The sequence below is a fragment of the Octodon degus genome, unplaced genomic scaffold, assembly GCF_000260255.1.
Source record: "Octodon degus isolate 3935 unplaced genomic scaffold, OctDeg1.0 scaffold00003, whole genome shotgun sequence".
Classification (NCBI taxonomy): Eukaryota; Metazoa; Chordata; class Mammalia; order Rodentia; family Octodontidae; genus Octodon; species Octodon degus.
Window position 1 is genome coordinate 36951852 of NW_004524579.1, and position 23757 is coordinate 36975608.

At 42.7% G+C, this 23757-nt stretch overlaps 1 protein-coding gene and 1 pseudogene across 4 annotated transcripts in view; both read right to left on the reverse strand.

The window, feature by feature from the left end:
• Positions 1-5672: 5672 nt before the first annotated feature.
• Positions 5673-7795, reverse strand: LOC101582346 (annotated as a pseudogene).
• A 12555-nt stretch (positions 7796-20350) lies between these two features.
• The window catches only part of Alpk2 (alpha kinase 2), a 135252-nt gene continuing 131845 nt past the window's right edge, over positions 20351-23757 (reverse strand). For 3 of the 4 annotated variants that reach the window (XM_023715306.1, XM_004623737.2, XM_023715304.1), the window contains one exon: positions 20351-21117. In XM_023715306.1, the coding sequence (XP_023571074.1) occupies positions 20901-21117 (217 nt within the window). In that variant the 3' untranslated portion in view covers positions 20351-20900. Of the gene's footprint in view, positions 21118-22275; positions 22361-23757 lie in introns of all 4 variants that reach the window. The other variant, XM_023715303.1, reaches the window with a different exon arrangement.

Sequence of the window (23757 nt, forward strand, 5' to 3'; positions counted from 1 at the left end):
TATATAGTTACATTCTCTTAATGAATAGAGGGATTTGTTTAATGGTGTTTGTAAATAGGATATCAAGTCTGCATCTTGTACAGCAATTAACCACTAGAAAGAATGTATGCAATGTGCTAATTATTGAAACTATCCTACCAATTTGGTTTGAAACTGTCTCATTGCTATTTGTTTCTCAATAAAATTATGGAAAAAAATAAAAATGATACAAAACTTCACCAAACAAATCAGTACAAATTCAACAGTGGTTGTTGTATTGTATAATGCTGTCTTCAAATTAGTTGTTCTGATTACAAGATCTAAGCATGCCAAACTGGAAAAAAAAAGTGATAAGAATTAAAAAAGGCAAGCTAGGGAGATGGCCCAGTGGAATAGGTGCTTCCCTGGCAAGCCTAAGGGTCTGAGTCCAATCCCTGGTTCAAAAAAAAAAAAAAAAAAAAAAAAAGACTTCAAAAAAGAGAGAAAAATTTAAACATCAAGTGCTCCCCTCTGTAGACCAGCACAAATCAGTGCTACAATTATCCAAGCCATCCTGCATACATACATATGCATATATTCTTACATAAATGTATCTTTCTCCCCCTTTCTTCCCTCTCTTATCCTTTTTCTCATCCCAGCTTTTCCTTCCCTTTGAACAGATGTTTTTCCCTTTTACAGTATCTGTTGTACCTTTCAGATTTTATTTTCTCTTTCAGTTTCTTACACTAGTGAGACAATATAATGTTCATACATATGAGTCTCATTTATTTCACTTACGAGTATGGGTCTCTAATTGCATCCATTTATCTATAAAAGCCTCAAGTTTATCTCTCTTTATAGCTGAGTAACACTCCATTATGTAAAACTAAGATGTCTTTTTTATCCATCCTCAGTTGATGGGCATTTGGGTTGTTTCCAAGATTTACCTATGACAAATTGCACTGCTATAAACATGGGAACATATATATGACTGTGTTTTCAGTTCTTCTGGAAACATACCCAGGAGGGGAATAGCTGAGTTGAATGGGACCTCCAGTTCCAGTTTTTTTAGGAATCACCACACTGATTTCCATAGTGGTTGTATCAGTCTACACTCCATCAACAGTGGTTCCATTTTCCCCACAGTTCCCCTACCCTCATCATTTGTTATTAGTTGACGTATGATGATAACCATTCTTTCTGGGGTGAGATGGAATCTCAGTGTTGTTTTAATTTGCAATTCTCAAATGACCAATGATGTTGAACATTTTTTCATATATTTATTTGCTATTTGTTTTTCTTCATCTGATACATGTATATTTATCTCAGATGCCCATTTTTAGATTGGGTCTTTGAATTTGGGGGGCTTGATTTGTAAAAGTTCTTTATATGTTCTAGACAGAAGACCTTTGAAGGACAGTCAAATTTTTTTTCCCAATTTGTGGGTTTTCTCTTTACTCTGTTGGTGATTTCTTTTAACATGCAAAAACTTTTCCATAAAATGAGACCCCAGTTGTTGATTCTTTGAAGTACTCCCCATGCAGTTTGGTTTTTGTTGATGAGCTCTCTACCTACACCTATGTCTTTAAAATTTCTGCATACCTTTTTCTCTAGAAGATTTAGTGTTTCTGTTTTAATATTTAAATCTTTGATTCACTTTGACTAGTTTGTGCATGATGATAGATATGGGTCTAATTCTAGCCTTTGGCATGTGCAGAGCAGTTTTTCCAGCACCATTTGTTGAAGGACTATCTTTCTTCCAGTGAACATGTTTGGCCCTTTTATCAAAGATAAGGTGGCAGAGTGTTTTTGTAATTGTGTCTGCATCTTCTAATCTGTTCCACTGACCCTCAGGTCTGCTTTTTTGCATGAGTCCAATCAGTACCATGCTGATTTTATCACAGTGGCTTTGTAGTATAATTTCAAGTCAGGAATTGTGATGCTTCCTGCCTTTCTTTTGTTGTGCAGGAATGCTTTTGTTATTCTAGGTCTCTTCTCATTCCAGATGAACTTCAGAATGTTTTCTGTAGATCTGTGAGGTATGCTATTGCTATTTTAATCAGGATTGTGTTGAATCTATATAGCAATTTTGGGATTATGGCAATTTTCACAATGTTGGTTCTTCCAATCCAGGAGCAAGGAATATCTTTCCATCTTTTGTATTTTCTCAGTGTACTATAATTTTCACTGTATAAATCTTTTACTTCCTTTATGAAATTAATGCCTAAGTATTTCATTATTTTTTGGCTATTACTGTGAAAGGTGTGGTTTCCCTAATTTCTCTATCAGTGGGTTTGTTGTTTGGTTAGTTGGACTCATGCAAGACATTGCCATAGGATTCAGGCTTTCAGCTGGATTCTTTGGGTCTCTAGTATGTGGACAGCTTTCCTACACTCTTTGCATTTGACTCTTTGGGTGGACATTATAAAATAATGCTATAAATTAACAAAGAAAAACTATTATTTTGAGTTTTGATTGTGTTTCCTGATATGCTACTGAACTTGGTTATTAAATCTACAAGTGTTTTGGTGGCATTTGGTTGAGTCTTCTGTGTAGAGTATCATGTCATCTGCAAATGATAATAATTTCACTTTTTCCTTTTTAATCATTATTATTTTTATTTCTCTCTCCTGTCTAATTGCCCTGGCTAATGTTTGTAGACCTATGTTGAGTAGGGGTGGTGACAATGGATATCCTTGTCTTGCTCCTGATTTTAAAATAAAGGCTTTCAGTTTTTGTCCATTTAGCATGGTGTTGGCTGTTGACTTGTCATATATGGCCTTTATCAGGTTGAGGTATAGACAATGTATTCTGATTTTCAGCAAGGTTTTTTTTATCATGGATGGGTGCTGTACTTTGTCAAAAGCCTTTTCTGCATTTATTGAGATGATCATGTTATTTTTTTCTTTGGCTCTGTTGATGTGGTATATCCATTTATGGACTTGTGTATATTGAATCATTCCTGCATTCCTGGGATGAATCCCACTTGGTGTGATGCATGATCTTCTTGATGATTTATTGCATTCTCTTTGCTAGCATTTTACTGAGGATTTTTGCATCCAGGCTCATTAGGGAGATTGGCCTGCAGTTCTCCTTTTTGGTTGGGTATTTCTCTGGTTTTGGCATCAGAGTAATACTTACCTTCAGGAATGAGTTTGGGGGAATTGTTTCCCCTTTAGTTTCATTGAACAGGTTGAGAAGAGTTGGCATTAGGTCCTCCCTAATTTCTTGTAGAATTCAGCTGTGAATCCATCAAGACCTGGGCTTTTCTTTGTTGGTAGGTTTTTATTACATTTTCAATTTAATTCCTTGATATTGGGTTATTAAAAAAATTTTTTTTGGAACTGGGGATTGAACTCAGGCCCTTGTGTTTGCCAGGCAAGTGCTTATTCTACCAAGCTATCTCCCCAGCCCCCATTCAGAATTTTTATATCTCCCTTTTTAAATGTATTTTGTACAGAGTCTACAGGGTCTCACTATGTAGATCAGACTTATAGTGATTCTCCTGTTTTTAGCTTCCCAAATTCTGGGATTATTGTACCGAGTCTCAATCTCCATCTCAGAGCATTCAGGGGTGGTGGGGGTGGGGGTGGGTGGGACCAGCACAACATGCTGGGGCTAGAACCCTGGCCACTGTGTTCTGCTTAAGCAGGCACTTTAGTCTGCTGAGCTATCTGGCCAGCCCTTATATCTTCTTGATTCAGCTTTGGTAATTAATATATATCTAAGCATCTGTCTATTTCTTCTGTGTTTTCTATCCTGTAAGAGTAAAGATTTGAAAGTTGATATTGATGATATTCTAAATTTCTATAGGATCTATCGTGATTTTGCCCTTTTTCATTCCTTATTGTATGAGTTTGAATTTTTCCTTTTTTTTTTTATAATGTTGGCTAGAGGTTTATCAACTTTGTTTCTTCAAAGAACCAACTCTTTGATTCATTAGTTATTCATATTGTTTTCTTCATCTCCATTGCATTGATTTCTGCTCTGATTTTTATAATTTCCTGCCTCCTTTGGGCTTTGAATTTGACTTGCCCTCCTTTTCCAGGAGTATGTCAATGAATTCTTAATTTCCTAATTCTTAATTTCCAAAATAAGATTGTTTATTTGGGCTTGTTCTGATTTCCTGATGTGAGAATTTACTGCTTTAAATTTCCCTCTTAAGGCAGATTTCATTGTGTCCCACAGGTTCTGGTAAGTAGTATCTGCATTTTCTTTGGATTGTAAATGTCATTTAATTTCTTCTTTAATTTATCTGTGACCCATTTATTGTTCAGGAGGGTGTTATTTATTTTCCATGTGTTTATGAAGTTTTTGCTGTTTCTTTTGTCAACAATTTCTAGTTTCATTACACTATGATCAGATAACATGTATGGGTTAATTTCAATTCTTTTGCATTTATTTAAGCATGCTCTGTGTTCTAGTATGTGGTCTATTTTGGGGCAGATTCTGTGAGCAGCTCAGAAGAATGTGTTTTCTAACATTGTTTGATGAAACACTCTGTAAAGGTCTACTAAGTCCATTTCTTCTCAAGTTTGTTTGCTGACTTTTGGCCCAGTTGCTCTATCTCTTTGTGACAGTAAGACTATTAAAGTCCCCCATTACAATTATGTTATTGCTCATTTAATTTTTCATGTATGTTAAAATTTGTCTTATGTAGGTGGGTGCTCCTACTTTGGGTGCATATATATTTATGATTGTCATCTCTTCCTCTTGCAGTTTTCCCTTAGCAAGAATGTAGTAACCTTCTTTATCTCTTTTAATTATTCTTGGTTTGAAATTGGCATTATTTGCAAACAGAATAGTTACTCCTGCTCTTTTCTGGGGTCCTGTCAGATGAAGTACTGCTTCTCATCCTATGGCTTTTAGTCTATGAGTTTCCTTTTGAGTTAAATGTGTTTCTTGTGCACAGCATATTGTTGGATTTTGTTTCTTGATCCACTCTGCCTGTTTGCTTCTTTTGATTGGTGTATTGAGGCCATTTACATTGATTGATATAACTGATATGTATTGATTTTTCATTATCATGTTATTTTCCTGTTACAGGTCCCTAATTTTCTCCTTTGTTCAATTATTTGCTTTGTTTGCTGGTTCATTTCTATTGTTGTTCTGGAACTTTTGTCATTTCTATCTCTAGAATATCTGTCAGTACTCTTTGTAGGGTTAGTTTGTTGGCCATAAATTTTTTTAGTTGTTCTTTGTCATGAAATTATCTTATCTGTTCATTAAATTTTATAGGTAGTTTTGCAGGGTACATTAATCTGGGTTGGAAGTTGTTTACTTTCAGGACCTGAAATACTTTACATCAAGCTCTTTTTTTTTTTTAATGGAACCAAGGATTGAACTCAGGCCCTTGCGCTTGCCAGGCAAGCGCTTATTCTACTGAGCCATCTCCCCAGCCCCCCATCAAGCTCTTCTTGATTTGAGAGTTTGTGTTAAGAAATCTGTTATTATTTTTTCCCTACTGGATCAAAAGAATGTTTATTACAACACTTATGGGCCTACTGCCTCCATAAATAAATCTGTACAGAGTTGGGAAGTAGGACCACAATATATATAGAAAGGAGAGCATGGAGTTAAGGCTCAGGGATCACTATGTGTCACCAGACTCTGCCTTCTCCATTTCAGGTACACTAGCACTGCTGGTGGGAGGAGAAAGAGCAGATCCTCAGCTGCAAGACCAATCTCACTTTGGAAGTCCAATGAGGTTTAGCTTATGACCCTGGTCCAAACGTCCCAGGCTTTTCTGCTGCTTCCAGAGCTAGCTTCAGCTTTTGGTCAAACAGCTCACACCTGATGGGCATTTCCAGAGAGTAGGATGGATTCTTGAGGGCAAAATCTGGGAAATCTCATCAATTTTTCAGAGAAGAGAATCGATTGCAGCTTGCCTAGGGTCTCCCAGCGCCACAAACTTGATCCTTGTCAGCGTCTGGAAGCAGTGCAGTTTGAATGTGTCTGTCTCCAGCATCTCAAGGCCAGAGCTTCCCTGTTCAGGAGACAGCTGGGAGCCAACGGCAAAGAGCGAGTGGAACATGGAGATCAGCATGAGCTTCTCATTGGAGGTGAGGCGGCCGAAGCGAATGGACACTGGGTAGTTGGTAGGGTTGCCCAGATACTCCAGCACCTCTTTCCCGTCGTCCTAAGCATACTTGCCGTTCACGTCCGTGCCATTGATAACCAGCACTGCCTGGCCCACCCGGATGCCGTCCCGTTGGCTGAAAGCAACCAGCACTTGCTCATCGTGCTGGTTGAGCAGCAGATCCAGTGGGTAACTGAAAGCTTTCTCAGGCTCAGCCCGTGGCGCATAGCTGTTGTGGTAAGAAATCAGGCAGCCAGCTTTGTTCACCACAAACACTACACATTGCCATTGCTGTCACGGCTGCACGGCTCTGAATCCAGGCTCTTTCCTTGTTATGATTTTGGTGGGTTTTCCATTATGGACAACGTATTTCCTTTCTCTAATGGCTTTTAATATTGTTCTTTTTCTGAATCTCTGGGATCTTGATTATTATGTGTCTAGATATAGATTTATTTTGATTAGATTTCTGTGTGCCTCACTTATTGTATGTCAGAGTGTTTTCTGATGCTTGGGAAATTTTCTGCTACTGCTTCTGCAAATAATCCTTTTATGTCATTTGTGCTGACTCCTGCGGTTTCATTGACACTTATTAGTCTTATATTGGTTTTCTTTGCATTGTCTTGTAGTTGCTCAATTGTTATTTTCTGGCTCCTTGTTAGTTTTTAAGAGATCTTTCCTTTTGTGTTCACTTGCTGCAGTGCTGTCTTCAAGGTCTGAAAGTCTCTCTTCAGTTTTGTTCAAGCAGTTTTGCCAAATTTCAGTGGAATTAATTTCCTGAATATCTGTTTGAATTTGTTTCATGCATTCTAATTCTTTCTTGTATTTTGTGTTCAATGTTTCCATCGTTTTTCCATTCTCCTCTATTTTTTCTTGCCTATGCCTATATGCAGAGCAAATCTTTCATGATTGTTGTCATTTCTTTTCTTACCTTAGAGATTATTCCTGATTTGGTTTCTTCTATAGCCTGATGCAGTTGTTTTTCACTTCAGTTGCTATCATTTCAGAAATTTCAGGTTTGTGACTTCCAAGTTCTCCTATGTTCTTGTCTTTCCGACTAGTTCTGGGTGTGCTAGAGGTCTGAGTTTGCCTTGTACTCCTTCATTTTAACATTGTTGAAGCTCTCAATGTTCACCCAGATCCAGCACCAATGGAAGTTGGCAGAGCATGGGTCAGCAAGGCTTGCATGACAATGGTGCTGTGGGGCAGGCTCACCAAAGCTCTCGCTATGTGTGGTTCAGTGTGGCTTCTGCCACAGTGAAGTGAGGGTAAGTTTCATCTAAGAAGGCTCCAGCTATGATTGGGGCAGGTCTAAGCTCAGCAAAGCTCCTGAGGCTGTAGTGAGGGCAAGGTGACTCACCAGATCCCTGTAGCTTCCCAGTAACTGCCTGCCTTCTGAAATGGTGGGTTAGGCCACCACCATACGTTCTCAGAGCTCCTAACCAGGCTTTGTTGCTGAGTACCCAACCCTCTGGACTGACACTTCTATGTAGTGGTCCTATCCCACGCATAGTAAGAGATGGGGAAGCATGAGGGGCCTCCACATACTAAGGGCCAGTAACATCCTCCCAGTTGTGATGACCCAAAATAAACTCAGATATTTGCAGCTGTCTCCAGGGTGTCAAAGTCACTCCAATTGAGAATCACTGTTCTAAGGAGCTAGTCCTTGCCTAGCTTCACAAGGAAAGGAAGCAAGGACAGGAAGCCACAAACCTTGCTGTGTTGGCCAGACAAACCTTGCTGTGTTGAATGGTGGCTCATGTAGCAAAGTACATGTAGTTTTGGAGGTTTAAGAAGAGAGGCCTACTTAAAAAGCAAGTAATGTGAAGACTCCTCACACTGGGGAATCTGAGAAGGGACCTGAATGACCTAAGCTGGGGGAGAAAGGTTCTTGAGGGAGGAATAATAGTGGCCAGACTCCAGCTTGGATGGGAAGTCTTTAGGTCTCCGAAGAACCTCCCAAGAAAGGGAGACACCAGGTTCCTGCCTCCTGCGGTCTCAGCTGGGCCAGCTCAGGTTCATCCTGCCTTGAGCAGAGGACTAACCTGCCAGCAGTGGCCCTCATTCTGCAGGGAAATTCCCAGAGTGCCCACCATGCTCAGGGCACCTACCATGTACTGGAGTCAAGTCCTAGTCCAGTCTTCAGTAGATTGGTGGTGCAACCTGGTAAGTGTGCCCAAGTGCAAGGAAGTAGACATTCCAGGGGCTTTGAGGACAGACACGGGGAGTTTTAAAAGAAATCCAGGCGTGGTGGTATGGTGGTGTGCTCCTGTATTCCCACCACTGAGGAGGCCGAAAATAGGAGGATTACTATGAGTTTGAACCACACAGTGAGACCCTGCACAAAATACAATAAATAAATAATATAAATGAAGAATGCTTGGAAGAGGTGACAGCAAAGTACCAACTTGGAAGCAAGGGGAACATATTCAACTGAAAGAGGAGAGAAGTTTGAAGGCCTGAAGTCAAGGGTGGTACTCTAGCAGGAGGCCAGGGCATGGCACTGTGGTTGGCGCAGCTGAGCACAGCCTACCAACTGAGCAGACTTAGTAATCCTGGGGCAGATAGCAGCACTAGAGCCTGACACAGATCAAGCCGAACCCTGCAACTGGTACCAGTCTTCTGCTAGGAAAAGTGGACAAACTTGGCACCTGATAGCAACCTTCTAGCATGAGATTAAATGGAGCCACCTGGAACAACCATTAAAGAAGATATAGAAGGATGGTGGCATTGACTGTGGGGCCACAGCCCTCCTGTTCCTGCACAGGTCAGCTTGTGCATGCACCTTCTGTTTCCTTCCAGGCACTCTTGTCTTCCTGAGGTCAAGAAGGTCTCCATCCTGGGCTGCTCACTGTGTCAACTTGAGCATGTACTACTAAGTTCTTTCAATTTTTTAAAGGTAGCAGTTAACCTTTAAAATGTTTACCTTGACCAATGTTATATGCTAATATCTTTAAACTGAGCAGCTACGCCAAAGATATCAATGTGCAGTATAACAATCACCATTGAGTACCTTTCACTTTTTAAACAATTTGTATTATTTCTAGTGTCTTGTTGAAAGGAAGAGTTAATGTTTACTTGTTTCATCAGTCTTGCATGCCTAAATCTGGTAATGTGAGCAACGAATTTGATGATGATATAAATCTGTAGTATAGCAACCATTGTTAATTTTCTATTCCTGTTTTAAAATACTGTACCATTTTTATTTTATAGTGCTTTGTTTTTGTCTTTGTCCTTGTTATTTGTTTCTGGGTGTTTTTGTTTTTGTTTTGTTTTGTCTGCTCTTCAAAAGAAAGGTTTTTTTTTTAAATTTTATTTGTGTGTGTGTGTGTGTGTGTGTGTGTGTGTGTGGCCAGCTCAGCCCACCAGGGGGCGGGGCTGGCTGGCATGTGGTACTGGGGGATTGAACCACGGTCCCTGTGCTTTGCTTAGCTTGTTCTAGGTAGGTGCTTTAGACCACTGAGCCATCTCACCAGTCCCTTCAAAAGAAAAGTTTAACAGAGTGAGCTAACAAAGGGCCAGGGTCCTTACTTTGTAACCCTCCTCAGCTTGAGGAAGAGGAGGGCATGGAGACAGCCTGGGTGTGGGCAGATAGTCCGTGTACAACATAAGGGAGGAGAGGCTTGTTCGCTCAGCCTTGGACTCTTGCTGCCTTTGCTCTCTTCCACCCCATTGAACAGTTGCCCCTCTGCCATGCCACTCTGCCTGGGAGCCAGCTGACTATGGACTGAAACACCCACAAACTGAGCCAAATAAACCTTTCCTTCCTTAATTCTGTGTCGAGTATTTTGTCTCACTAACATGAGAAAAGTAACCAAGACACCCACCACTCGTCCTGACCCCTTCATTGACCAGGACAAACAAGATTCTGAAAAATGCTGCTGGTTGCCATCCAGTAACACCACAACCCAGATCTCCACTGGGTACTGTGCTTTGTGTTCAGCTCTCAGCAGTGGGGACTCAGTGAGGCAAAAGCAAGAGCCCTTGTAGCCATCCATAGAGGGCAGGGAGAGCAGAAAAGGGGCATGGAAGAAGGGGTTGGTGATGAAAGGAAGCTACCACACGGGCAACAGCTGTGGCCTCCACAGCACCATGATAGAAATGTACATGTAGTGCAACCCATTTCCTGACATCAGAAGCTTGGTGCAGGGTGTTCACAGAACCGTATGTTCTAACAGTCCTTGGTTCAGATGCAGGCTCAGCTCTGGAACCCTTGGGCTACAAGCTTAGTCTGCTGTGCTTAGGATTAGTGTCTAGTGGGCGTGGCTGAAGGGATCCGTCAACCAACTGCTCTGCCTGAAGTCTCTTCAGTGCTGGTTGCACACTGAGCTCAACTAGAAACCCCAACGTCTGTCTGTGATCAGTCACCTGAGACTCCCTGAGGGCCCATGCAGGGAAAGGCGAAGTGCAAGTGACACTGAGGAACAGCCAGGACTGAGTATCCTACAGCAAAGGGAGGCGTTAGCAAGATGCTCTGATTTGAACAGCTTGGGGAGCTTTATTTTTAAACATAAACTTGTGCCACATTTATCAAAATCCAACATGATTTAGACAGAATGAGGCTTCATTTTTTTTTTCTCCTGTAATAAGAACTCAGGAATTGGGGAGACTAAAACTGGGCAGGAGCCCCTCAATATCCTTTTTTTTTTTTTTTTTTTTCAGAACCAGGGATTGAATTCAGGCCCTTGCGCTTCCAGGGAAGCACTTATTCCACTGAGCCATCTCCCCAGCCCCAAAGTTTTGTGCTTTGTTCTTTTTTTTTTCCCCTTGTATTTTAGGGAAGGGTCTACAGGGTGTTCAGAGTCTCATTACTAGGTCAGACTTGTAGTGATTTTTCTGTTTACAACCTCCCAAGTGTTGGGATTACAGGCTTGCGCTACCACATGCAGTTTCAGCGTGGGGGGAAGGGCCAGCATGGCAGGTCTGGGAATCAAACCCTGGTCACTGCACCTCAGTATCCTTAATGATTTGGGCTTCTGCTTGCATCACAGCCACAATATGATGAGTACAGACATCTTCCAAGAAGAAAAAAATTAATAACCTAAAGGAACCACACACATAAAAGGGTTAAACAAAAAGGGTAGTCTCTGTCTGGTTCAATTCTTGTTAAAGAATGCTCCTGGAAGCTCCACCCAGAGACTTGCTTAGATCTCATTAGCCAGAACTGTGACACATGATTAATTGCCACTGCAAAGGAGCATGGGAAAATGCAGCATTTTCACTAAGCACCTCACTATTGTATGTGTGGGTTTTGTTACTAAAGGAGAAGGGGCAAATGGGCATTAGATAGAGAATGAATACTAGGTAAGCAGCTACGTGTCCATTTCTACATTAGAGTTTATGAAAGAAAAGTACCACTAGGAAAGGGACAGAGGGAGGAAGATATAGAAAGACGATAGATGATAGATGGATAGATAGATAGATAAATGATAGATATACAGATAGATGATAGATGGACAGATTATAAGGCATTGGCTCACAGCTATGGAGGCTGAGTCCCATGGTCTGCTGACTACAAACTGGAGACCTGGGTGGTATAGTTCCAAGCCCCTAGAGCCAGAAAGCAGAGGTGTAAAATCAAGTGTGTGTTTTCAGACCCAAGAAAGTAGGCGATCCATGTCCCACCTCCAGCAGTCAGACAGTGTATTCAACCTTCCCCACCTCCTTGTTCTATTCAGGCTCTCACAGGAATGCACAAGGCCCACTCATATCCGTGAGGGCCATCTGCTTTCCTAAGCACACCCACTCAAACCCTTGTCTCTTCCAGAAATACCTTCATGTCATACCTCCACATAATGTTTAACTAGATGTGTGAGCATCCTATAGCCCAGCCAGGTTAACACAGAAAATCAACCATCACGGTTTCTCAAAAAAAGTTCTTCTGAATATTCAAGGATGAATGATTGAAGAAGATTTGTGTTACAAAACCAAATTAGGGAAGAATCTTCCCAGGATTCAATTAGGCGACAGCTTTTCAGAATCAAAGGGTGAAGCTAATCACAGTTCTCTCCTCTCATGCAGAAAAGGAAGATGGCCTAGGCGGGGTACAGTATGGAGCACCAGGGTAAGTGTCACACCTTGGAAGGGTTGGTATAGGGATGATGGGGATCAATGGAGGCTGTGGCAGTCTATGGAGAGTTTGCTACAGTCTTAGAAATCATATTAGTTGCTTATCTGGTTGTTGTGAACTGATATTTCCATGAACACTGCCCACTCAGTGCCGTGGAATGTCCAGGAGAGGATGTCCACGTGTCCCTCTCTGCCTGAGACTGGCTGAGCACCTGTGCAAGGGCCATGTGGCTACATTCTTCCTGATTCAATAATCTGTGATGACTATAACCTCCTTCTTCAAAGTCCAGGGTGAACTTCCAGAGCTGCTGTTGGGGTAAGAGAGGCAAACTCAGGCCCTGAACAGATGGCTGCCCACGCGACCTAGCTGCCAACACAGACTAAGCATGGGAGTGCCCGAGAGTCTGGAAGAACAGCCAGCTGCACACGGAGTCAGGGAGTGACCTTTGGATCACCCACTCACAGGCTATGCCTTGAGGACTGTTCATTGTGTGTGTGTCTGTAGATGCTATAAATATACTTGTGTTTATGTACACAAACCCTAAGATTTGCATTTTAGTTATTTGAGGATGAATGGTGGCTATTCAATTGATATTATTCAACAAAGATAAAAGGATAAGAATAGAACTGGTTAAAGTCATTCGATAAAGCATCTCAGAAGCACTTCAGAAAATCCACTAAACAATGCCCTGACCCAACATATGGGTCTCTGTCTCATTCCCACTGCCAAGAGAGTAAACCTGCTGAAGGGACTGAGGGCTAAGAAGGAGGTGGGCTACTGGAAGCTAGCGACAGAGGAACACCAGGAAAACAGAGTTCAGTAATCCTTGGGAGTATCTTTGGACAGCATGTCCTTTGCTTTCATAGTTCCCTGGAGGTTGCTATCTTTGGTGTGTGGCACCAAATGCACCCTTCCTAGAAGATGCCCTGATGGATACAGCACCCAAAAGCCAACAGGTAAGATTTTGGGTACTGGCCTAGAAACCTCCCCAAACGCCACCATGTTCACCTGAGATGCTCAGTCAGCTCCTCCTGAACTATTGTTGAGCCTAAACAGCATGGTTCACATCTGAAAGGATACAGAGATGGAGGAGGCAGTGCACCTCCCCACCTCCCCTTTCTCATCAAAATCTCTGTCTACTACTTTTAAGGGTCATGCTTTCTGGGAACGGAGTGATCCTCCCAAGTTTCTCTTTCTGGGAAGAGAGAGTGATCCTCCCAAGTTCCCTGACTGCATGGTGACATGTGTTTTTTAAAGACTCAACACTTTTACCCCAAAACATGACTTTCTGGATTTGTGACCAAAGAGTAGAGAAAATATTTTGTGACAAGAGGATGCTGTGGTCCTCTGACCTCAAATCATATGAGTATCAATTTACAGTACCCATGAGCAGGGCTGGATCAGCAAGAAACACACATCTTCACTCTTAAAAATCGATGTATAAATTTCACTATTCACTTTGTACTTTGCTAGAACTAGATATTCAGGAAAATAACCAAATGTGGTGTCTTCCCTGGATAATTCTGAATCTAAATGCTTATTTTCCTTTTCTGGGATTCTGGACCTAGAATGCCTCTTTTGATAACTTGGACACCTGCTCAGACAGGTGTCTTGTGTGTGTTGCACTGGTCACTTATGCCACGGTATTTCCAAAAGATGGATGGAGATGGGAAAGTACTCCTGTACATTTCACCCATAACTACACAAAACTTAAACACAGCGAGGGCTCCAGGTGTGCTCTCCTCAGTATGTTACATCAGATTCTTCCACCCAAACTAATGAAGAGGCAGTCCACAAGTCCCACATCCAGGTCATACCAGACAACTTCACTCGGAATGACTGTAGTGTCTTCTGAAGTCCCCTGATATTCTAGTTCCCAGATAAGACTAAGAAGGCAGGCTTAGTGGGTGTTGAAGAGAAAGGGTTTCCTGAGGAATCTAAATCATATCTACAAATAGAAATCCTCTTTAGACAATAAGGAGAGAGCCAAGAAAGGGCATTTATAGAAAAGATACCAAATAGAAGGTAAACATGGAGAGGATTGTGTAATTCAGAGAAAAATGTCATATTTTCTTTTCAAAGTTTATTCTGTAGAAAATGCTGACCTAAAAATCAAAGATAATGCCCAGAAGCCATATATATGAGGCCAAATGGAACTTCTAAATTCAAATCATCTAGGAAAAGCTTTCTAAGGAGCCCAGTGACTCCTGGAGGAGTCACTACTTCCTCCAGGAAAATTAAAATAACACCAATGGCAAAAAAAAAAAAAAAGTTCTGGCTTGATGGGGTTTTCAGGATTCTTCAGCCACATAAAATAGGCATACAGGAAATTGGGAGTCCAGGAAGTGAACTGGGCACTGAGAGCAGGAAGCAGGAAGGCAGGGCTAAGTAGATTCATCTTGGTCCATTTTGCACGGGTGAGGGAGTGAGCAGTGCTTCTCCCTCATCTCAGGCCTGTCCCTGGGAAGCAGGGGAGATGATTTATGGGCACAAAATTACACCTAATTCAAACCCACAGTCTGGAGCAGCAAGGGGTTTGATTCATTGGTTTCCTGTAACACACATAAGGAAACAATAGACTAATGATCTCCAAGACTGAGGCACAATTAGCAAGATGTGTAAATACAGACATCAACCATGACCAGACAAGACCTCCTCCAAGGAAGCCACATGGATGTCAAGTGAACCAGTTGCTGAAGTTCCAATTTTCTGTAGTCTGCTGTATCCAGAAGTGTCTGGGGCTACCCACAAACAGTAGCTCCCCATCTTGAATTGTACCCACATGATAAGAACTACTAGGACTTTCCCACAACAAACTGCTCACCACTCCCACTCAGCCAGTCACTGCTGCTCTTAGTCATTTTCTTCCTGGCTAGGACAAAATACCCAACACCTGCATTTAAAAGAAGACAGGTTTACTTTGACTCACATTTCAGAAATTTCAGTCCTGGCCCAGTTGGCTATTCCAGGCATAACCGGCATGGTATCAGTCAGAGGAGAGCTACTCATAGGATGCCACAGGAGCAGAGAGAAGGGAGGAGCTGGGGAGGGAGGGAAATCACTGACCCACCTCTTCAATGAGGCTGGGATCCCCATAATCCAATCACTTTCCAAAAACCCTGCATGAATGCATGAGGCTAGGAGTTGGGTGGATGTCTATATACAAACTGTAACATTACCCTAGAGTCCCAAGAAACCTACTTGAAGAAGGAAGTTCCAGATGCTAGAAGGAATCAGCCTAGTTTGCTTCTTGTCTTGATCTTGATCTTCTTTCTCTCTCCTGTCTTTAGTATCTTCATGCCTAAAGTTAGGTTATTTTAACTAAACACCATGGATTGGGTTGTTTATAAACAATGCAACTTGTTTATCACAGGTCTTGTGGTAGATAGTCCAAGATCAAATCTCCATCAGATTTGGTGTCTGGTGAGGGTACATTTCCTGAAAGGTAGACTGTGTCTTCTGAATGTAGTCTTATATAGTGGAGACAAGTGGGTCTTTCTGGGGCCTCTATTACAAGGGCACTAATCTCATTCATGAGGGCTCCACCCTCACAACCAAATCACTTCCCAAAAGCCCTACCATCACTTGAGAGTTAGGATCTCAACATATGAATATGGGGTAAGGGTGTTAGGATGTGACTATTCAGCCCATGTATTGAGTCTTTCTGACTCCTCATGACTGTTTTTGGTCCCCTCTAGTCATTGTATGATCTGTCCCCTCCTGCTTGCTGGTCCAGACATGCTCCACAAGGCAAGATGCTCTACTCTCTGCCCTTCCATCTGCAGCCCAGCTGGGCAGGGACTACACTCACCAAGTACCAGTAATTCAGCTTATGCCTGTTGCTAAGCCTCTACCACAAGCTTAGTTCTCCGCCTCTAGAAGACCCTGATTTAAGCATATCCTCATCCTGCTCTCCTTTTTGCCTGGGTCCTGGAACACTTCCTTTTGCCAGTGAATTTGCTTGTTGACACCCAAAGATCTTCTTCCTTCTGCTGGCTCTTGGGAGTCTCCCCCTAGGGACTACCTTCCTTTTTTCTCTCTGTTGGCTTCACTTCCTTTGATGCCCTGCTCAAAATTCATCTCCCTTTGAAAGATGAGAGATGAAAGAAGCACAGGATGATGGAAGGGCTCTGATCAAAGCTGCATTTATCTAAAAACAGTGCAAGGATGATGTATATGGGCTTGTCAGCAATTCCTAGAACATTTTTAAGCAGTGAGGGCTTCTTGATACTTCAAAGAAAGTTCTGGAGAGGCATGCAGCAAAACTATGAAAATCGCAGTTGCCTGAAGACTGGGGGACTCTATGGTACAGGGCCAAGAAAACAGTCAGTATGGAAGGACTTTTAAAAACTCCACCCTGAAAAGTAATTATTACATAAATGTCTCATACGGTATGATTTTTCCCTTCTTTTTTTCTTAAATAACAATAGTAGCAAAAGTACATATGAAGTTAATTTACAGGTGAAATATTTTTGGTGATATTTTATTGTACTGTACCTAATGAATAATAAAATAATTTATGAAACTCATTTTTCAATTATGGAGGAAATTTATAGCCATACTGCTCCCAAAAACTAATTTCCTTCTAAAAGCCTCTTCTCTGAACACGTGAGACTTTGGGGAACACTCTAGATCTAAACTCTAACAGATGGATAATTACCAGAGATTCTAAGAATAAAAGAAGTGTCTTACAACTTTGATTTCAACAGAATCAATTGTGGTATAGTGGTGCAATTCTATGGGCAACCAGTTAGAATTCTGAGGACGATGTTTTCCATGAAGATGTCAAGGTCACACTGTGGAAAGTCTGGGACAGGGATAATGTAGCATAGGCTCTGGGATTTGGAACAGCTGTGCTACAAATGACAATGGTTGTCTGTCCAGCTTCTCAGGAGGGGAGATAGTTCCCTAAAATTCTGAAAAATGATACTGGACACTTAAATGATGATGTCTAAGAACAGTAAAAGTTGGAGATGAGTATGAGTTCCAAGAAGAGTGGGAAACGCTTCTGTGTACTGGGACCCCACTTTGAAGCAGGAAAAGAAGGATGCCATAGGGGCAGGGCACCATCTTTACTTCCTCTCACCTGGGTATCCAGCCTCAATAATCCATACGAAAGTAGTTGTATATTGAAAGATTAAAGACACTGCTGCTTGTTGAATCATCTCCCTCAAAACACCTGTTAAAGTCTTAACTCCCTCCACTTTAGAATATGGTACTATTGGCAATGATGGCCTTTTATCAGGTTAAAATGGAGGCCATAACTCAAGTTAAAGTAAAGACCTAATGCAATACGACTGGCCTTCCAATTTGAGAGGAGATTTTGAACAGACACACATGGGGAGAACATCTTATGGGGTTAGAGCTGCCACCAGCCAACAAACTCCTAGAGGCCAGGAGAGAGGCCTAGAACAGAGCCCTCCCCAGCAACTTTTAGAGGTATCTGGTCAGTGCTCAGCCCTTGACCAAAGACTTCCAGCCTCCAGAACCATGAGACTGTACATTTCAGTTGCATAAGTCCCAGCAGTAGTGAGTTTGTTATGGCAGAATTTTGGTAATAATACAAGTACTAAAGTGAGGCAAATAGGCAACTTATTGCTAGAAAACAGTAAGTCACTACCTTTATCCTTCCTCACAGATGTAGAGGAAGAGTAAATGATGGGATAGAAGGAGACCTGGAGGTGACATTGCAACAGAATTACTTCTGATACTTCTAGGCCCTAAAATTATAGCTGATAGACTGGCTTTCTTGATGATATGCAATAAAAAGCATGAGATTTTTGAAGAAAGTCTCTGAGATGTTTTCTATCTGGAATTATTTGGACCTCTCATAAAAAATAAAATGAACACAACTGGTGCATTTAAGTATTGGCCAATAGCAACATAACATTTAAGGCAGGGCTCATGTGATCCTACAGATACAATTGATCTCTATCTTGTTTTTCAGCTTTTATAAGAAGTAGTCTGAAAACAACAAGGAGGTTGAAACTATCCCCCGGTATTAAGGGACGGAAAAGTATCTTTGCTTCTTTGAATAAAAAAAGTTAAGCCCAAGTGGCATCCACAGATCCAAATGGGGGATAAATGCTGCTCTGTTCTCTTCAGCCTGCATGCCCAGCAGAGCAGAATGCACAGAGAAAAGACAAGCTGGAGCCAGGTAGTTGGCAAATTACTCCCTACAGGTCCAGTTGAATGCAGGCGCACCACATACAAACACCAGATGTATATTTAGAAAAAGAGAACTCTTCATAAATAAACACTAATTGTTACTTTTTAGGCCTTCCTTTAAATATGATTCTGCTGAAACCCTTTGCTATTATCAGATTCATCAGAAGCATGGCTGGGAGACATGCTACAATGAGATAAGATAACACAAACTGTCCACACAAGCTGGCCATTTCCACATCCAGCACTAGACCTCTCCAGAACACGATGTCCGCTGGTGGGAAGCTATCGTCTCACTGCCATTCTCATTAATGACAACCCTACAGTGGTGAATGCAGGCCCATCTTCATGGAGCTTTCATTTGTCTTTGAGATCTGCCCATCACAGAGCTCCATCACAGAGCCCTTTGGGAAGTGGAGACAAATACATATGTGACCACCCTGCAGGCATCAGTGGGGTATGAAACCTCCAGCGAGATCCCCTGTGCCATCCTAGCTCAGTGGCACGGGTGAGCATTCACTACACAGAAGAACCAACAGAAAGTGAGTGTCTTGAAACTGATCTCAAATGAGGAGAGACAAAGCTGAGACATCTAGGGAGGCCCACTCCCTAACTCACCTTGTTACCTGTACAAGAAAAACAGCTCTTTGTCTCAGATCAGAAGGGATGGCTGGACAGATGGCCACCCAGCCATGCCCAGGACACTCTTTTCTTTATATATATATAGCACAGGGTCTACAGGGTCTCACTATACAGATTGGACTTGTAGTGATCCTCCTGTTTTCAACTTCCTAAGCGCTGGGATTGCAGGTGCGTGCAATCCACCACACCCAGTCTCTCTAAAATCATTCTTAAGAGCCCTGGCTGCAGTAAATCCCACTGCAGGTGCCCCCTCAGTCTCTGAACCTCCAAATGTATGTAAACAAGTGAAATCATATGACAATAAGCAACATGAGTGCTTTGAAAATATTCTAAGCATCTGTAAGAAGTGACAGGGAGAGGTCCATCCAAGAAAGCCACGACACCATTGACCATGAAGCGCAAAATACTTTTCCTGCAACTTTTCATCCAGGACAAAATTCAAAGATAGCTAGGGGGTAAGAGGTTTCCAGGATGACTTCAACTTTTCATTTTATACCTTTCTTGCTTTTTAACCCTTGTGTTGATATTATTTTTGTAAGTACAAATTATTACCAAAGCAAGTACCCTGTTCTTGTTTTACCTATACTGACATACAGATGCTGATTGACAGATGAATAGAAATAATTGCTGAGATAGATAGATACATGAGTAGACAGACAGATATTATGTGATAGGTGATAGAGGTATAAATAGATGGATGACAGGTAGGCAAGTAGGTAGGTGATAGGTAGATAGAAGATAGCTGATAGACTCAAACTGTACCCAGTGCCTTTTCGCTATTGTAGAACTTCTCAGAACTCCGCTGATAAATACATAGGTAGGGTCTCTATGAACAGAGCGAACTACCAACTACAAGTAGTTCATAATTTGTAAGGCAGAAGAATCACTGCAGAAGACAGCCTGGAAGTGGCAAGTTATCTGAAAGAAACATGTGACTGACAAGCATTTTCCTTGTCCTTCAAAAGTTCCACGTAAGTTCCTCCTTTTCAGAATCAAAACCCCATGCTTGAGGAGAACGATATTCTAAAGTTGAAGAAGCCAAGACTTTCCTGTTGAAGGTCACCTGTCCCCTCGAGAAAGGCCACACACACCATCTCCCCCATCATTTTCTTTTCTTTTTCCAGAATTTCCTGCAGGGATCTATAAGGCAGTGAGGAGACTCATGTGGTGTGGAGGCAGGCAGGATCCCTTCAAAGTGGGCACCCTGCCTCCACTGCGACCCACTGAGGGTCAGCGCGAGGTTAAGGGAGACCATGTAGGGAGCAAAGCAGAAAGCCCTGGAGCTCAACCTGTAAGAATAAAGGAAAACAGAGATGCAAATACGTGCTTCAGTAAACCTATTAGACTATTACTACATCCTGGGGAAATATGAGCCATGGTGCCAAGTCCAAAGAAATATATATATATATATATATGATATATACATCTTACACTTTTTGTTTCACTATGAATTTAATGCAACAAAAAATTATAAGTGACTGTGTGAATAAGGGTGGAAGTGGCCTTACACTTCAGAAGCCTCTTCCAGCAACAGCAGCGCACTCAACACTCGTGCAAATCTTGACGTTGATGAGTGGTGTTCAAATCACAGCTGGATAGTTCTGGAACCCTGAGCCAAGCAGTGAGGCAGGCAGGATCTGGGCTGTGGACAGACCCTGCGCAGCACTGTCTTTGACAACAAAACCATGTGCAAATACACAAACAGACACAGACGTGAGGTTGGCTGAGATGCTGTATACACAAAGGAGAAGGGGCTGTATTTGACGCTGACATCATCTGCAATGTCTCCACAGTCTGGTCACCAGTGCCATGCTGAGATCATTCCATTAGCTAGCAGGTGATAAGGACAGAAGCATCCTGGGGTTCCAGTGGCTGGGAGTAAGGACTGCCACACTCCCTGCAGGCCTATGCTACCTCCTTCTGTGTGTCTCCAGGCTTTCACTCACATCTGTGTTCTGCTAGCTAGTGGCAGCTAGTTTCTGAGGGATGCTAGCTTTTCTTTTCTACTTGGGCCCCAGACTCTGGCTTCTTCACTGTTAGAGAGTTTGTCTGAACTTTGCTTTTCCCAATGCTTGGCTTCTTCGGTTTCTGGTTGTTGCTTTGAAGCGACTTCAGTCCCAGCATTTTACAGTATTTGTTACATTGGTGTAGTGCTTTAAACTGATCAATGAATGTCATGGAACAGTTGCCCTTAAATCCTTTGTACCTGTAAGTTTGAGAGAAAGAAAATCATTTTTCAAAATAGGATACTTCACTAATTTAAAAATAAATTGCACAAAAATATATTTGTTCCAATTTGGGGCAAGAATAGCCATGTGGCTATCACAACTGCAAGTGAAAGAGAGAAAATGAAGATTGTGGGTCCAACAGAGGTGAAGATCGATTGGCATTTACTGCAGAGACCTTTGATTAGAGCAGGTGCCATGGTCAAAATACATCAGTGTATTATTGCCCCATTTTCCTTAGCCATGATGACTAGTGCTGCCTCATTTTAACAAAAATTGGATTTCCTAGTGACCTGAAAGTCACCCTGTATGCCCAATGATTCTGAATAAAGATTTCTAGGACTTCATAAATGGAAGAAATTATTCAGCGTAGACCTTTTAATTTATAGTTGAAGAAATTTAGGCTGAGAAATCATGGGACCAGCCCAAGAAAACAAAGCAGGTGATACAAGCAAGAAGGAGGCCCTGTGAGCCTTCTCTCTGCACCCCCTTTCCTGTAACATTTCACACTGTCCCCAGGACGAGAAGAAACTAGGCTTTGTCTTCAGCTTGCTGTAGGAGACACCACGCTGACCCTTGCCAAGATGCAGTCTCTGGGACTCTTACTTGGGGTTGGCACGTTTGATGCTCAATCTGCAAGTGACTTGGCTTTCCCATCCCAAACATGGCAAGTCAGTTTGCTCCTTCAGTGGGCAAATGCTGAGCACCACCCCCCACGTGCACACACACACACACACACACACACGCACACCCTTCTTCATCTGCAGATCAATAAGATCCATCAAGCCAAAGCTAATCAAAAAGTCAAGCTGTATTCTTGGCTGAGCTTCTACAGGTACCAGGCTTTTGCCACTTGTTCTGTGGCTACAAAAGTCCCCTGAGGGTCTTTCTGCCAGCAGCCAGAAAATGCCCCAATTCCATGTGCACTGGCATAGTCACAACCCATGCAGAACTTGTGCCAGCCTTTTCCTCCCTCCTGTGTGACATCATTTTGAGATGCCTCAGTGGCCCTCCTCACCACGGCAGAGCACCTGTAACTGCTAAAGGACTTTGCCCTCAGCATGTGTGGTGCCTCATGAATAAGCACTGGGAAGCAGCACATTCACTGGGAAGCACCCACACGCCCACCCAGCACTTACCTGATCCCTCCCCATTGATGCATTCCACCACCAGGGCGACCTCAGTGAAGCACAAGTCAAGTCACCCTTGCTTACAATTCTGTTGCTATGAAGATAAAGATAGTGTTGTGGGTACTGCTCAGTTACAGAGCACTTGTCTAACGTGTGTGAGGCCTTGGGTTTGGGCCCCAGCAAAGACACAACACAATGCCCTACCCTGCCTTCAGTCTTGCCAGCTGACCACATCTTCCAACCTCAACCTTCCCCTCAGCCCTCAAAAGAGGCCATGCTCACTCCTTTCCAGAGTGTTTCCTGCAGGTGGGAGCCTTGCCTCTCTCTGTCGTTCAGTCCCATTGGTCTTCAGTCCTCACTGAAGTCTTTCCTGGCCTCCCCAACCAAGTTACATCCCCAAGCAAAGACTGTACCTCTTCACAGCCCACTCACACAGGCAGGCCAACACTGGGCATGGAGAAGCCAGAGATGCCAGTACCTCTACATGCTGCTGAGACCAATACTCCCTCCTCATCCTCCTGCCCCAGACACCTACCCTAGTGAAGCCCAAGACACAGAGGAAGGTCTAAATCAAGCCCGAGGGGCTTTCAGGTTTTGTGGTTGTTCAAAGTATTCTTTCCATGTTCTCTTCTTGGGTAGGCCCTGTCAGTGTTTGGAAATTTAGGCACATAGGAGTACCTAGCCAAGCACTCCTTACAGAGTACCTAGACAACCACTGTGTATCACGGGTACAGCAGAGGACAAACAGGACATTGACCCCTTGCCCTGGCCATCTAGGGAAGAAGACAGACATCAGATCATTACAGTGAACCACGATGCAGGTGAACCATTACAGCAGGCTTAGTGGGCCTGGAAGCTAGGTCTCTCCAAGCTCTGTCGATTTTCTCACCTCCCAAAAGGGAAGGATACTAATACCTGGCCTATGGTGTTTGCGAGAGGATAAAACAAGAAAATGTGCATAAACTGCCTAGCTCAGTGCACGACACACAGGAAAGATGCAATTGCTATTGGCCATGTTATTATTATCGTTACCAGTTTACAGCGGTGCAGCTCATGGGCTCTCCCTGAGAAAGGGACACTGAAGCTGAGACTGGAACACGAGGGATGTTCTGAGTAAAGGAGAGGGAGGAAGTGTGTTATGGTTTGTGTCTAGGTGTCCCCCCAAAGCCTCATGCAGTCTTGGGGCAGCTTCTGGAGTTTGTGATTGATTACTGTGGGTGTGCCTGCTGCACCTGCCCTGGGGCAGGTAATTTGCATTACAATGTAAGGTGGGAAGAGAAGCCAGCTGCTTGAGCTGCTGCTACCCATCCCTTGCACTCTTGCTCTTTACCACCACCCTGAAAGGTTGCTTTCTGCTCTGTGCTGCTCTGCATTGGACCCAGATGAGTATGGACTGAAACCTTCAGTAACTGTGAGCTAAATAAACCTTTCCTTCCTTCATTTTGAGTGTCGGGTATTTGTCCCAGCAATGAGAGAAGAGTAACTAAGACA